We start from the raw sequence: 17858 nt of genomic DNA on the forward strand, positions 1-17858 counted from the left end.
GATCCATTATCGCGTTCGTTGACCCAATTATCTACGGTATTGCTTACAATCCATGAACGCTATGGAATATATTCCTTTTCCATAACGATATATTTCCAAGCATCGCCTGCAACATGATCAAATTGCATCACGATATGTTCAGATACTATCAACAGAACCAACGGAAAGATTCCTTTCAAGATAAGCTTTGTGCAAGTCTTAATACCAAGCGTTGGTATCCAGAACTTCTCAGATGTGGTTATCTCACATCCGTAGATTTCCCAGCAGTATATGTTGATAAGTCAACATTTGGGGGGGGGGGGGGTCTGACTGGGCTAAGTCTGACTTGAAAACTTGGAAAGGTAATTTGTGCTGCTGGCCTGCTTGGTCGTATCTTGCTTAGTTTCAAGTAGACTCTTACTGGAGCTCACCGCCTAAACCTGAGTCGTATCGTGCTGGGTTTATCCTGATCCTTTCAGGGTCCAACCGCCTAAACATGGGTCGTATTGCACTAGGTTTAACCTAGACCTAACCCCCAATTCCGATGCTTGGAATCTACATCATCATCATCATCATCTTCTTCTCCTTCTGAGAGAGGTCGCTCTTCAAGCTGAATATGTTTATGATCCTGATAGCTCTACAAATTATATTTATGTTAACAACGAGATGGAACAATGACCATCTCGTGAAATATGCATTGTAATATATCTATGAATATTAATGAACTGTCATTTGGTATAAATGATCGAAAGTTGTGAGTAGTGGTTGTAATAACGTCATGCAGCATTTGGCCATGGAACCAAGGAATTGCAATTTCTTTTTGATTATCTTTCCTTTTTCTATCAAAAACATTGAGAAAGTTAATTTGGATTTCGTCATGACCTACTTCAAGACGCAAATCTTCACAGATAACATCATGACCATTACGCAAGAGAACCTTTGATTTAAGATATTTCGAGTCTGTTAATAGGACATTCACAACCTCTCAGAGTGTTACTAATGGCCTAACTGATGCTCCACAAATTCATCCAGAGAATGCTTATCTTCTCCTTATACGTCAGCAGTCACAGAGAATCGTGACATAGATGCATACATTTTCTACTCTGTGCTCTTGTTTTAACACGAAGGAAACCAAAGATTCGCGCCTTCTTGAAAGGTAGCTGGCAAGTAATTGGTTCTGCTTGTAAGTCACGGTGGCGTAACCATGCATGGTGATTGGAAGTGTCTCTGTCGACTGAGAAAGAAGTGAATTAATTCTGTCAGTTGAAGATTGTTGGAAATTTTCCTTTGAAATGTTGAATATTCTACTTTCGCCATTTGTTTCATTCCATAATTAGAATGCAAGAGTACGACTGCAGGATGTTGAACATGTTTAAGATATAGATATACAAGTCAACATGTCATACTACTTGTCAGTAGATGTTTCCTATATATAATTATACACGCACAGAAACAGAATATACTCTGGCTGTTTATCACAACCCCCCCCCCCCACCCCACACACCCCTCCCTCACTTCTTGTTATAATCATGCTTTCATAACATGGCACATAAGATTCTTAATATTGCGGTTACTTTTTCAAACCTTCAAGTTGAAAAAGCACTACCTTGCATGACCAATGTTGAAGAGGTAGTATATGGTTATAAAGACAAACTGCATCTTTACCAAAGAACAAGTGCGAAGACGAGCCAGTCCATTTAGTCTCATGGAGTACATTTTATCAGATTTCAAAAATCTTTAACAGTTCTATAGTTATGCAGATGTTGTAATTATTTATTTTGTGTCGGTTAGTTGCCCCCCCCCCCCATTCCCCAGCACCCGTACCCATATCACACCTGCATGGCTTTACTCTTAACATTAGTAGACTTTTCCAAAGAAGACGCAGGCGGGACGGAATATTGTGTTTAGTCCGTTCATAAGCTAAGGTAAAACACAAATATAATTAACATTTTATCTCTCACTTATTGGCATATTTGTCTAATAAGTATCACATAATTTACCTGCAAATCGGTTAAGTAATATTCTGTTTTGGTTCGCGGCTGCTTGTCGTCAACTAGGTCAAGTTGAGACAAACATCTTAACAAATTAAAACAGCACCTGCAGAGATAAGTAACAACTGAATTGAATCCAAGAAATATCTTGTCCGGGATCCGACAGATCATTATATATTGCAGCCACTGAACGTATCTCTCCAAGGGGTAGAATGGGTAGAGATATGCATAATTAGCCCGAGAAGGTGTTATCGTCATGTACTGTACACTCCCATACGAAATGTTGAAATTGTATACTTTGTATCCTTAATAGATAGTTGAAAGCATTCAAGATAATTTGGAAAGATAACCCTCCTCCCGTATAGCCTGAGTATACCTCTGTGTCAGATGGAGAGACTCTTATAAGCCGCCTTAGATTCCCGTAGTACATGGAGAGCTGTATAGGCCACCGTAGATATACCTTTAGCGTCAGAGGAGAGTGTTGGCTGACTTCGTCGATAGCAAGTGCGATGTAAATTTGGTGACCTAATGCCAAAATAAGCCGAGATTAATGGCTTATGGGCTTATGCGTCATGTCATGGTAAAGACAGTGAAGATTTGAAGATGGCATCTGCATGCGTACCTGGTGGTCTGTGTTTTTAGTGCTTCTGTTATACTTTTCAGTTTGTTTGGGACTAGCTTTCAATAAAATAAAAAATACTAGCAACGTTTGATCAAGGGAACAATTGCATAATAAAATGACAAGGCGCAAATACAAAGAACTGCGTAAAGGTCTCAAATTTTTAAAGACAGAATGATTGATGGAGACAGATCAATTTTAAGTCTCTATTAGAAAAACTATCAGCAGAAGAGACAAATGCAATGTTGTGTTTGTATTGACATGCAGAGTTGTTATCATCTGAACGAGACTGTTTATCAGGTGTTGTATCATAAGATAATGATATTCATTCCGAGGGGGGGGGGGCGTTACCATGGTTACTTTTGATTTAACAATTAGCCTGAATATTCACAAGCTGACCACATACCTCATCAACAATGCTATATCCGTAAGTCATATATATATAGGAGATAGGTATTTGGCCCGGCTTTATTTATCGGTGATTGTGTCTCTGTACATATTCTCGACTGACCTTTGATGTTGATTCATTAGTCAAATGTTTCCTAAAGTATAAACGAACACACATATTTCACTCATATTTAAATCATATCTCGGCGATAGATGCGGTATTTTTATGAGCTCTGGTAGTAAATAACTGTCGTGAACTAAGCCTATCATAGCTCAGATATTAACATTACTACAGTGTGGCATTCTGTATAGGTAGAAAAAGAAATAAAGAAAACATGGAGATAAAAATATAATGGAAAAGTTGAGATAGGATTGTGTGTTAACAGAACTGATCATCAATGTAATATCCACTAGTTGTCTTGGACTGGGTCCTCGGTAGTAGGATAGCATGCTAACTTATAATAAGACGACTTATAGTTGCGTTAACGGCATTTGTTCTAGTCTCTTCACCCAAAAACAATTGTCTCTGTATCTGCACACCAATAACAATCACCATATTAGTTTATAAAAGGCTTCTTCGTTTGCTTTCTGAGCACACAACAAAAGACAATGCTTGTATATATCCTAGAATAGATTGACTTTAGTCTCTGATATAAAGTTACTTGTTTATGAAAGCTTTGTGCAGACGTGCAACCAACCTAATATGCCTAGAGGCTTCGATCTATGTTATTCTTTATCCTGCTAATATTTCAAGGTCTAAGTTATCGTCCAGCCAACACATATATAATAAACAACACAGGTTTCACCCTACTTCCTTATCATTAACCTTATGAAGCGAATTTATTTTGGTGTCAAATGTCATTTCAGAATCGGTGACCACACCGTTCACCTTGAAGCACATGTAAATGCACATTCTTTCCCCACAGCTCAATGACGTCACACGTGAATGTTATAATGAAAAGGTAATCTCTTTCAAATGGTTCCTACTATATGTTTCATATCTAAGAAGACACCATTTTATCATTGATGACAAGTAAATGAGTGTATCTTTATTTGTCGTTAGAGGTTGATTAGTAAATTTCATACAATGGTTTCTTCAGTTGTCACGAACAGACGACAGCTTTGTGACAGAAACCTTAGTCAGCGAAGGACAAAGAGAATGTTCAACTACATAAGATACAGGTATCGTCGCGGGGGAGTGATTAGGTGAGTGGGATGGTGGCAGGGGAGGGATTAGGTGAGTGGGATGGGGGCGTTATGGTGGCGGGGGAGGGATTAGGTGAGTCGGAGACTGAGAGGAAGGACCAGGAAAGCAGGCTTGAACCATTTTAGTGAATTATTAAAAATTTAGATCAGTTGCAAGCTTAATTTAAGCAGTTCTCGGTACGTTTGGTGAGATTATTAAATTTATTTATTGCTCTGTTTAAGCAACTTCTTCTGAGTCCGATCACGTAAGAAGTGTTTTATGTGTGCAGTAGTAAACTGGACGTTTGAATTTTGCAACCTCCTTCATCGAACATATACTGATTTTAGCGCACCTCTTAGGCTATTGTGAACATATAATGATAAAAATGTACCACTTAAGCTATTGTGAACATATACACTGATATAAGTGTACCAATTAAGCTATTATGAACGAATTATAAACCACATGAAGGAGAATAACTGGAAATGGGTTTGCAAAACTAGTAAACATTGTTCCTGGGAAAGGGTGACTAATATGGTGTCATGAAATATCAGAGCTATTAAAATGAAGAGAATGGTTTCCATCCGTAGTTTTTTTTTTATACACGCTATACAACACGGACCATTGATGATGTACATTGTCCTGGTATAATACCCACAGAAGCAAGGGGCTGTACACCACAAGCATCCACTGAAAGTCTAGATTTACAAAATTTCATTTTTGGAGGTATTAAACATAATATTAATTCATCACACACACACACTTTCACGCTGTACTCAAAGCCGAAAATTTCGTTTGTACAAATCCTTTGGCCAGCGACGGCTAGACCGTCTTTTCTCAGGAAGGTTGATATTACTAAAATCGTAGGTCTGCACTTGTTTGTCCATGTTAGAAAATAACATTTAACAGGTAGAATAATATTATCAAAGGAACATTAAAATTGTACTTGGAGTATTAAATTAGTAAATTTTGGTAATATTCTGTAGTTAACATGTCTTTAAATGTTAAAATATGTTGTGTTTGATACAGAAATTATTAACCCCTATAATATAGTCCATGTAAATCAAACTTAGAAGGATTAGTCCATTATGTTGATAGGGGTAACGTAAGTTGGCTATAAATAAAACAAAAATGCAAATATATCTATAACGAAAATAAGTGCTATAGTACGGCAGATGACGTAAAAGGAGCACATTTAGTTTTATGTATCCTGCAATAAAGTTCTCATTTGATACTCAAAACTGTATATTACATGCCAACCTTACCCATTACGAGTGGAACCACCTGTGATAAATCTTACGCGGTACAGGTAGGACCTTCCAATGTCGTCTGCGAATTAATCAGGTCACACATCCGGAGCCTATGCATGCTAAGTTCTTCAGTACCGACTTCATTACCTTTCGAGGGAAACATTTCATAATGCAGTTTTGAATTAGGCAATGTCTAGCATTGTACCAAGCAACAAGTACACATTGCTTTTGGAAATTAGGCAAACATCCGTACAATATAGGCAGACGACTAATCATGGTCTTTAAGTTACGGGGCAATCCATCCGACCATTATTGATGCCACTCGGTGTGATTATATTTTCAGTAATGAGTTGGTACCGCTATGCCATTCAAAAATAAAACTACATGGGAGATAACTTGTTTGAGCTTTCCCGCTGGCATGTAATCACAACATCGTGTAGCTAATTTAAACCTTCATTCGATCTGAAACTGTTTAACACGCCAATTGCCAAGCTCTGTAAAGTAGAACAAGGTGAGTGTGTATCATGATACGATCATAAATATATACTATTATTCAAACACTGCAGAAGAAATAACTTTCACTGAGCCTGCTGGGTGCCGAAGTCAGCAGGTATTTGGTTGGGGTTTAACATTCCGGCGGAGGGACGAATTATTTCAACCCATCCCTTATCTTCTATTAAATCAATGTAGTTAAGAACTCATTCAGTATTTCTAAACGTTTATAGCATCGCCAGGTAGTTGAATCTATTCCAAAAGTTTCCGCATTTGCTTCAGAAATTGTATTTTTTTCTCTCACTTTATCAAATAAGTCCTTACCTGAAACACGCATTAATGCTTCTAGCTGCTTATGTTCAGTAGTTCTCAATGTGCTATAAGTAGATTCATTTACTGAACAGAAACCAATGTCTCTTTTGCTTTTACTTCATGTGATATGAATAAAGAAATATGCCAAATCATATAGAAGTATTACTTATTGTCAATTCATTATGATTTTGGTGACGAAATTCTTGTGACAGGTCTCTTCATTTGATCAATTAATTTCATTGTGAATGATACTCGATACAGGTTTGTTAGTATCATCATCAATAAATTTGAGAGATACTGGAAAGATGTTTGTTAGTATCATCATCAATTAATTTGGCTGATACTCGATACAGGTTTATTAGTATCATCATCAATTAATTTGGCTGATACTCGATGCAGGTATGTTAGTATCATCATCAATTAATTTGGCTGATACTCGATGCAGGTATGTTAGTATCATCATCAAGTAATTTGGCTGATACTCGATGCAGGTATGTTTGTATCATCATCAATTAATTTGGCTGATACTCGATGCAGGTATGTTAGTATCATCATCAAGTAATTTGGCTGATACTCGATGCAGGTATGTTTGTATCATCATCAATTAATTTGGCTGATACTCGATGCAGGTATGTTAGTATCATCATCAAGTAATTTGGCTGATACTCGATGCAGGTATGTTAGTATCATCATCAATTAATTTGGCTGATACTCGATGCAGGTATGTTAGTATCATCATCAAGTAATTTGGCTGATACTCGATGCAGGTATGTTTGTATCATCCTCAATTAATTTGGCTGATACTCGATGCAGGTATGTTTGTATCATTATCAATTAATTTGGCTGATACTCGATGCAGGTTTATTAGTATCACCATCAATTAATTGAGAGAGACTCCGTTTAAGTTTGATAATATTTTCACGAATTAATTTGCTTGGGAATCCATGTAGCTTTGGTACAATCATCATTAATTATTCTGAGTGGTTATACTTGTTACAGCTATGGTTCAACAATCATCGTTTAATATTGAGTGGAACACGGTATACACTCGGTACAAGCTGTTTTAAAATCCTAAGTACAAAATCCTAAATATTATTAAGCCCATCTCCAATTGCAAACTTCTCTGTCAACCATCGCAGTCAACTCTCCTTCAATAAGTTCATAAATATGTAAAACGAAGGTAAATTGCCATTCCACCGATTTCCTTTCTTCATTCAGCTCTTGACACAAGTTTTGATCCAACGTTCTACCGTTATGTATGTATGTTTGTATGTATATATATATATATATATATATATATATATATATATATATATATATATATATATATATATATATATATATATCAGTCTAACTTGTTCGTTTCGTAGCCAATGAGCATTAATCCTACTTACTATGACGAGTCCAATAAGTAGGACATCACTTAATGATGTGAATAGAAATAATGGAATAACTAAATACGGTGCGTGTTAGCCTACTCACATTAATTATCTGTGTAATTCGTTTTTGGATGCACATCTTTACAACAATATCACATGCCCGTGAGGGCTAGATGATGTAAAAAGATAAACATGTTTGACGAACGCACTGTGATCTTAAAAACATAATTAAATGATATGATATGATTCCAATGCCTATGTTTTGTATTTCAGGAGGAATTAAAAGCCACTAACATTCCTGTAATATGAAACGCAAAGGTTTTTTTTGTATACCAGAAGTTCCCGGTGAGTGTTCTGACGTTAATGCACAGATGTACATATCTCATTCATCTTACCGACTTAGTTTTCCGTCTACAGGTTAATATTTCAACGGTTGTCAAAACATTGAACCACCGTGTAAGCTTGCACTTTCCAATACAATTAAAAGTACTGTGTGCTTTGAAGTTAATTGTCCTGTATCAAAAAGATAATATACACGCACATGAAAGGTAGTATATACCTGTGATTTAAGAGGTTGTAAGAAACCAAACAACAACGCACGCCAACCGTATATATAGTTCGAACCCTATAGCCATTCCAAGTATTCCACATATTAAATAATCAACAATATTAGCAAGTCGAACTTTCACCCCTGTCAGTCTTTGGTATCTACACTCAGCTTGACATACCTGTCATGTCTTGAGTTCCTTGCATCCCCGGGGACCTATTCCTCGTTGTTTAGTGATGTCTTGAAATAGTTGCCTACGATATAGCTACTGTGGATGACCATAGATAATGACAACAGCTCGCTAACGAAATTCTGAGCAGCACTGCATACACACAGCGTGTATCCAATCAACACAATCATGTTTCATAATGTTGTGCTTATTCCGAACCAAATTGTCATTAAATCATTACTTTTTGTTACAGATAGGTTGGGAAGGTTTATTTAAATAACCAACGACAAATTAATTTTACATGGAAAGGTAAAGTTATATTTTAGACATAATCTATTAGATTATATCTTGCTAAATGTGAAAAAATGGTAATCTAATTTTAAGAGGCAACTTATTTCAAAATGAATCCCCATAAAACTTCAGTTTAGTCAAGAGTGGTCTATAATAGCCTTCGACAGATTATGTTGGTGGCCATCTTTAGTTCGAATTATATAACTTGAGAGGAATGTATCAAACATAATGACAGTCAAGAAAGATTTCCTAACGATTATGATGTACGGTCTTACATAAATAGACTCTCCATCACCGCAATCTACATGTTACTTTACCACATTTCTTATTTGTATGATTTGCAGTGTATGTTATTGCAAGTATTCTTCAATCTATATGCTACTTTACCACATTTCTTATTTGTATGATTTGCAGTGTATGTTATTGAAAGTATTCTTCAATCTATATGTTACTTTACCACATTTCTTATATTTATGATTGGCAGTGTATGTTATTGAAAGTATTCTTCAATCTATATGCTACTTTACCACATTTCTTATTTGTATGATTTGCAGTGTATGTTATTGAAAGTATTCTTCAATCTATATGTTACTTTACCACATTTCTTATTTGTATGATTGGCAGTGTGTGTTATTTAGTACTTAAATCGTGTTGCTGCTGAACAAATCGTTCATTCATTTATCACTTCTCGTCTGGATAATGGAAATGCCTTACTCTTTGGTTTACCACAATCTCAGCTCTCCCGACTTCAACGTCTTCAAAATACTGCAGCTAGAGTTGTAACTTTGTCAAAAAAATCGTCTTATATAACACCTATACTACGAGATCTACACTGGCTACCTATTTCTTATAGGATTATCTACAAAATTCTACTCATTGTCTTTAAATCACTTAATAACATGGCTCCTATGTATGTTTCAGAATTACTCCAATTGTACTCTCCATCACGGAATCTTCGTTCAAGCAGCACGCTTAACCTCCAGGAACACAGGTCTAAACATTTGTGGGGTGACAGGTCTTTCAGGGTTGCCGCCCCACGCCTTTGGAACACTTTACCTTATGAACTGAAGTCATGCACCAGTATTGCAGCTTTCAAGAAACACCTTAAAACTCACCTTTTGCGTGAAGCTTTCCAGTAGTTCTTTTTGACTTTTTTCCATGTTGCGCCTTGAGCACCCTGTAGGGTGGATATGTGCGCATTATAAATCTCTGTTATTATTATTATTATTTAATATATTCTTCAATCTATATGTTACTTACCACATTTCTTATATTTATGATTGGCAGTGTATGTTATTTAAAGTATTCTTCAATCTATATGTTACTTACCACATTTCTTATATTTATGATTGGCAGTGTATGTTATTTAAAGTATTCTTCAATCTATATGTTACTTTACCACATTTCTTATATTTATGATTGGCAGTGTATGTTATTTAAAGTATTCTTCAATCTATACGCTACTTGACCACATTTCTTATATTTATGATTGGCAGTGTGTGTTATTTAAAGTATCCTTCAATCTATACGCTACTTGACCACATTTCTTATATTTATGATTGGCAGTGTATGTTATTTAAAGTATTCTTCAATCTATATGCTACTTTACCACATTTCTTATATTTATGATTGGCAGTGTATGTTATTGAAAGTATTCTTCAATCTATATGTTACTTTACCACATTTCTTATTTGTATGATTTGCAGTGTATGTTATTTAAAGTTTTATTCCAATCTATATGTTACTTTAACACATTTATTATTTGTATGATTGGTCGTGTAAGCTATTCTTCCGATATACATGTTACTTCACGAAATGCAGCCAAAACAAATTTTAAGCTGAAGAACATTTTCCAAAAAAGAATTCGAAATCGATATTAAATTTCAGCCGTCTGGCATCTTAAATCACCTTTTGGGATTTACAAAGTAACTCTTTTGATACACAACTCATTGCTTCAACGAATAGGGTCTAAAATTATTAATGTCAAATCTGCGGAAGGAGTTAATATCACTCCAAGGGTTTCAGTAAATTTTACTCATGGTAGAACAGTATCCAACGGATTCATGTACATTTTTTTCACGTAGCCTTATTGTCTATAATCCTGATAAAAGACATTCTTACACAAATCAATAAGAAACACTATACTAAATAAAATTTGTAAACACACATGTCTGATAACTCGTGACTGGAAATGTGCAATTTATAGTTAAAAAAGAACAAATATTTAAAATCATATAATTAAAGTTGAATTAACGTAGGGTTTATAACCTTGAAATACGTTTACGAAAAGCGATCGACTTTAAAATGTGTAGACCTTTTGTGTAAAAGGCCATGTACATGTACCGCCGCGAATAATAATAATACCAAGTTAGAATGAAAAAGACAACAGGGGCCATGTTTGTTTTATTCTTTGTCACAATTCAAACTGTAAACAGAACTTGAAATGCAACACATATAATGTAATGAAATTAAAAGTGTCATAAGATAGAATGAAAATTGTAAATAAAATTGTAAATAATAGTATCAAAATAAAAACAAAATATGTGTTTTTGTACGTAAAGCTTCTCATATCTCTTTTTTGTATTGTTATTTCACTTCAGTTTTATACACATCTTTGTGTTACAAATGATTTCCCCAAAATATTCTCTCTAAAACAAACATAAATCGTCAAGTTCCATTGCAAATTTTTCCTTCACGTTTGAAAATTTCCCCCTTGCAAATAAAAAAAACCCTACAAAATTAACACATATGTTTGGAGAGTGGATGTGTTTTATCCTACGGCAAAAGACCTCTTTTCAATTAGCTAGACCACAAATTGAACATTGAGGCCAAATTCAGGGCGTAAAAACGAAGGTTTATGAATAATCTATATACACTGATACTACAGTGTTCCCTTCTATTACGTATTTCGTTACACTATAATGCATTGATCACATTTTTACATTTGCAGAATCTTGTGCTTCCCCGATGCTTGTTTGGTTTATTTTTAACGTGACGCATGACAGATGGGGATTTCTGGGCTGATCAACTATGCCGATGAGCCATTTACAACCGATCTCAACAAATCAGGGAATTAAAAGGCAATGTTTAAATGCTTCCCCAGCTCCTCCTTCCATCTACCCGAATCCATAATTCCCCTTCCCTTATACATACTTTATTAAAGAGAAAGCCACGATAAAGAGTATTTATATTAAGTATACAGTAAAGATGAAATAAGTTCGTCGCTTTCTACATTTGTCTTCAGCGCCACTTTTGATGGGTTTGATGAAACAGCGCAGAGATGAAGTTCACGCTTTCACTATAAGTACACGCAAAAAAATACTAAAAATCCTGCTCAGGATAGATATCACTCGGAATAATAGTAAGTCATTCTGACGTTACCCGCACAGCGGGAACAACAGTCGTCACTCCCAAACGGCATAAAATACAATACCTCGACCCGCATTAGAACACAAACAACAATAAACATTTGAAAAAGTTATACGTAATATCACAAACGCCCCCCCCCCCACCAGCAGATTGAAATAACAACAAAGGCCGTAGATATTAGAAATACATTTACATCAACATATAGGTTTCCAGCTGTGACTCCTTCCATTTTCAAGATACCAAACCTGTTTATGATAGAAGAGCTCATGATCCAGCCAATTCACACAGAGATTACAGTAATTTCTGTAAATCTTAACGTTTTGTACCACAGTAAATGCTGTATTGTGATGACAAATCTGATAAATCGGTAGCATGTGCTACTAGGTTTACAGTAAGAGCTGAAAATATGTAATCCCAACAAATCCCAACAACTGGATTTGTTGGGATTACACAAATCCTCAGTTCTTACTGTAATCCTAGTAGCACATGCTACCGATTTATAGCACGATCCAGTTCTTACTGCGGTACTTAAGATTTACATTACTAACTGCATGTGTTCTCTTTGTGTTTCGGGTGCATGATCTAGTCCAATGATTAACTTCGTATACATTAACAATTTGACGTTACATAATGACAAGTCTCTATTGCCATCATCCACACTAGCTAACCTATCTTCATGGTCGAAGTGCATGTAACGAGTTTGCGTAACAACAGCTTCTAGTTCAATTTCCTTGAAATATTGCAGAGGCCAGTAACCTCAATTCGTGTCATTTCTTGTTACCACCGGTCAACTTTAATTGTGTTATTACCCTCCTACTGTACAATGTCCTTCTCATGTCTCTCCTCATTTACGTAGCAAAAGAATTAATGAGCTCTCGACATCAAAACGATGAGGTTCTTTAAACGCGTGAGAATGTGGTTTGCCAATGAGCGGAAGCCTTCGTCGATTAAATCAATTTTGAGGTGAATGTGCTCAATGTGGTCCATATCAATATACATATCCGCCACAGGTTCAATTAGTCCTGATAGACTTACAGAGCCGACGGTTGAGAGGCAAATAGACCTTTGGTTTTCTGTTTTGGAAAGTACCTCATAGATTTTGTGAAAGCCCTCTGAATCTTTAAATTAAATATAATAATTAAAATAGGATTACACAAGGAATGGGAATAACCTAAGTACACCGAGATGGTCATAAGCGATTTATGAGCTGACTGTGGAGAAATGGAGTAAATAAGAACTTGAAGGAAGTATGGCGTCCAACACACAAACAAACACGACAGTGTAATCCCTAACTGCTTGGCGGCTTTCTCCTGCTGTTTAATCACATTTAAAGCTCGGCTGCTCTTCCCACTAATTGCTGAGAATGAATTCTGAAATGATTGTCTGACTCGAGTTGTGATATCCCCGATCGAGTTTCTGTGTTGGGTTGGCTCCATGCTTGTTAGAATAGCTGGATGGGAAAATCTTCGGGATCGGTCTGGAAAGTTATTTAGCACAGACTCGGTAGGTTTTTCTCTACCGTTCTCTAAGGAAACACGTCTTAGGGCAGAATCTCCCTTAGGTAGTGGAATATCGACACATGGAACACACTTATTGTTAAGAATTTGATTAAGATCGTCCTTTAGATTTGATTTTGGCAAGAGATGAGATTTGACTTCCCCATTGCTCTCCTCTGAGATGGAGAAAGATGTAGACCGCTCGTTTTTATAACTCTTTACATCTGCTGATATATCCAGGCTATTGTCCTCACCTTGTAGGTCACTATCATGAATCAAACCCACACGTGTAAACATTTGACTGCAGCTAGGGCAAACAATACCTCCAAATTTTTTCATTTGTTCAACTTTTGCCATTCTCAGACGTCTAGGTTTTTCATTTGAACATATCTCAGACAGACACGGTGATTGAATAGTAGTGTCTGGCGTACTACGTGAGTTAAGGACTTCCACGCAAGTATCATTTTTAGTCAATGGCCTGCATTGGCAGCTATTGATCCTCACGTCGCCTTCATTTTCAATCAAGTTGTATAATCTTTTTGTGTCATTGTTGAGTCCATTTGAAGGTTGACCAAAACCATTACACATTTTCTCATGTCTGTCGTCACAATTCACAGGTTTCTTTGCGAGTATGTCTTCCCTTATTCCATTGATCCTTTGCTTTTCGTTAAAAAATCCAATGATTGGTTCTCTTCTACGAATATTGATAAAGCCATCTGGAGGTTCCTTTGTCGGGCTATCATTATTCTCCTGGGTATCATCTTCTTCCTCAATACTATCATACCGCTTTAATTCTCCCCCAGACGCATTATATAGTCTCTTGCGGCGTGGGAACAGTACTTTTAGCTGTCTTTCAGATTGCTCCCTCTTTAATGCTCTGTCATAAATACCTCGCAATCTTTCAAGTTCACTCTCTGTAATGAATGGTTGCGAAGTAATATGTTCGCTACCCCTTCTAGAGCTGGGGTTTTTGTTCGAGAAGACCGTGCTTGATATGCTGGTTCTACCAACACCAAGCTTTGATCTTTCACTAAGAGCTCGAAATATTTTGCCGTATATTGCACATAACACGAAAAATGGAATAAAGTAGATTAAGACGGCATTAGCAAACATCAACCAGGCACTCTGCTTGAATTCTACGAAGACGGTTTTTGAAGGAACTAGCAAGTTTTTAAAGCCTAAATTCCAAGTAATTGCTGGGGATATTATCGTCACGATACCTATACCCCAGGTTGCTGCAATGTGCATAATAGTCTTTCTGCGGGATCTCTTACGAAGATACTTAAACGGTGCATTGATGGACCAAAACCGATTCAAGTTAAAGAGTACATAATGCAAAATACTTTCCGATGTAAAATAAAAATCTGCCGTGACCCACATACCATGGGACCAATGTAAGGAGCCCCAAGGTGAATTCACAACACAGACATCATAAACATTTGGCAGAATTACCAAAAGACCAACAAGTAAATCTGACACAGCTAAACTGACAATATACAAGTTCCCGGTTGTTTGTAACGTTTTATTACTACGTATCAGATGCAATAACACAGCGTTTGAGAAAACTGTAAAAACGCTAAGAGTGACTATGAATGTTGATTTGATTGCGCATAGCGGAGACGATGAGTTATTTACCGCCGGAAGGTAAGCACAATCAATTCTAGTCGAGAATGTATCATTACAAGAACGAAATATATATTGCATATGGCCACTCTCGTTCCTCTCGCCTTCCATTAGAGATGTCCACTCTTTCCACAGACATCTATGTACAAAGTAAACATGATTAAGCTGCACTATCAGAAAATATACACCGCACACGTCCAAAGTATCCGCTCCTCATACACCAGTCTACTAACTTTAGACGTTTCAAAAATGTTTAGCACGACACTGTGACAAATCCCTCGTGAATTTTGACACAGCTAAAATAACATAAAAAGTAATCCTTTGACATTAGTCGAACATCACACTACATCTCTTATCGAGAATAACCAATCCTGATAACTTTGCATTTGAAGGAGCCAGAAATTAACTGATATAAGTGCGTTCCTACATTAGACGTTGAATTCTTGGAGCGTAAAGTGTCACTAGATCTGTGGTAAGTACCGCAATTTGTCCCTCCTAATTAGTTTGTGAAAGACAGTTTGGTGGAATCAATCTTCAGAAGAAAGTGAACTAGATCTTAAATTTCAAGCAGTCGCCCTCTGATCAAGGAGTTGCAATCCCATTCTGAAGAGCTCGTCTGTCACGGAGCAAATTGTAGCTATGCCAAACATTCGCTGATTTGGATTCAATTTATATGGTTCTATCTACTTGAGAGGCGATAAGCAGTTGTAGTCTCTCATCCTTTAGAAAGCTCTCCATCTCTCTCTCTATCTGACAATAGTCAAACAAGAACGAAAATACTCGCGGAAAAGTCGATCACGAGCCGAAGAGAGATAGCTGTGAATTGCTAATAAAAGAAGAGTTACTGCAATGTAAATGACACGAACTAGTACCAGCGCGACGAGCGAAGTCGTGTGGAGACAAAAATTAACCGCTTAGTTGCGACGATACCGCTCAACCGTAATGGAACGATGGATGTGCGCATGCTCGCATCATATTCATTCGCTTTTCGTTAAATACACCGCAAACAGATTCACAAAATGATGTTTATTTTAAGATAGTGCTGATGTGTTCCACAAGATTGATTTGAAGTAAACAGCCGAGGCTCAGAGGATTGCCCGTTAAGGATTGTTAATGACTGCTTGTTGTACAGTGATCCCTAGTAATTACATTGCGAAAGAAATGACATTAGTAGAATCCTCGTAGATTGTAAAAATAGATCAGTAAACAGTAAACTCCGAAACGTGAGACTGTGAAAGTACAGTGTCACAAAGCATACTATGCTGTGTCGATGTAACTCTTCTTTACTGACCGAGTCAACACTGGTCAGTAGTAATTCACATAATTTCCTAGCTAATAGTCTTCAATATAGCCAAACTGAATAAGGAATAGCCCTCTTAAATAACGTCCTTTATAATACGTGCATTGAACTCGAAGTGCTTCAATAATGTAATTAAGTTTTTTTGTTTTTGATGAGAATAACTCATGACACACGGTCGACAATAGGCGTATCAAATACAGCCTTGCAAAGTATAATTTAACACTAAATTCTCTGTGGAATTTGAGAGGATTGAGACGTATCATGATCTCAAAGTATGATTCAAAAAAACAGAAATGGGTTTATGATTGTAGCACTGTTACTATCATAGCTCACGTCCATGTTTTTCGGAGGTCGAGGGTCGCAGTTCGGAGGTCAGAGGTCGGAAACTAAATACGCAGAGCAAGGTATGCGAAAGGTAGCGAAATGTACAAGAGGAGGCACCATGACAGTGTGTGACGGTGATACTTTCCCCAAACAGAAAAGGCATCCAATGATAAAATTCTTTCAAGTATTATTATTTCATTGCAATGGTGAAGATTGCATCAAGTTTGTTTTAGCTTTGGCTTAGTAACCTATAGTATTCTCAGTAAAACTACATGTTTGCACTGTTAAAATGACGAACTCTCTTTACCAATAATACATAGAATTCGCAACATTCGTGACAGCAAACAGTACGGTGCAATGTATCTTTCTGTGATATGAGAGGGCTTACCATATCTGGCGCATACAGAAAAACACACATTCACATTCACTTCAAAAGTCGATTTGGAAGTGTATGTGTGAGGAGAGGGAGGTGGATTCTCATTAAAGGCTATAGCCAGGATGTCACCAAAAACAATGTGGGGTCAAGGGACATTCCCGGACCTTACTTAGTCTATAGGGTATATGAAAGTGATACGGACATCGTGGGGTGCCAGCTGGTGTCAAGGACACATAATGGTATATATGGCGGATCCTGGGAACATTGGACCTCTGGGTCCCAGTAGTAGGAATGAATAGATTCCCACTGACTGATCGCTGAATAACAATTTGGTTCCTTTTAAGTGAGAGGACGGCTTGCATCAAGTTTATTAATCATAGTTGAGGATAACATTTATTTCTTAACACTTAAATATATATAGTAAACTGCGACCTGGAACCTATGTAGCTAGTTTAGGCAGGTTTGTTGTCCCTTAATTATATTTAAAAACGCGAAGGGGCAGGGGGTGAGGTGTTTTAAGAAGCAGAATGTTACAAGCGCGAGTGCAGTTAACGTCTGTGCTTTCTGTTACTACATCATGAGTGGGCTATATATATATATATATATATATATATATATATATATATATATATATATATACATATATATATATATATATATATATATATATATATATATATATATATATATATATATATATATATATATATATGATCAGTTTAACGAGGGATTACCGTCCAATAATATACAGTTATGCATACCTGTAAA

The 17858-nt window shown here is 36.5% G+C and overlaps 1 protein-coding gene across 1 annotated transcript; it reads right to left on the reverse strand.

The window, feature by feature from the left end:
* Positions 1-10676: 10676 nt before the first annotated feature.
* On the reverse strand, positions 10677-16355 carry LOC139961958 (uncharacterized). Its single transcript, XM_071961683.1, has one exon. It carries the CDS (start codon positions 15199-15201, stop codon positions 13003-13005), a length of 2199 nt encoding a protein of 732 aa, XP_071817784.1. The 5' UTR covers positions 15202-16355; the 3' UTR covers positions 10677-13002.
* Positions 16356-17858: the final 1503 nt, after the last annotated feature.

The sequence above is a fragment of the Apostichopus japonicus genome, chromosome 20, assembly GCF_037975245.1.
Source record: "Apostichopus japonicus isolate 1M-3 chromosome 20, ASM3797524v1, whole genome shotgun sequence".
In the NCBI taxonomy this organism is placed as follows: Eukaryota; Metazoa; Echinodermata; class Holothuroidea; order Aspidochirotida; family Stichopodidae; genus Apostichopus; species Apostichopus japonicus.

Excerpts from the sequence above, each read along its gene's own strand:
- LOC139961958 (XM_071961683.1), bottom strand. The coding sequence starts at position 15,201 with ATGGAAGGCGAGAGGAACGAGAGTGGCCATATGCAATATATATTTCGT.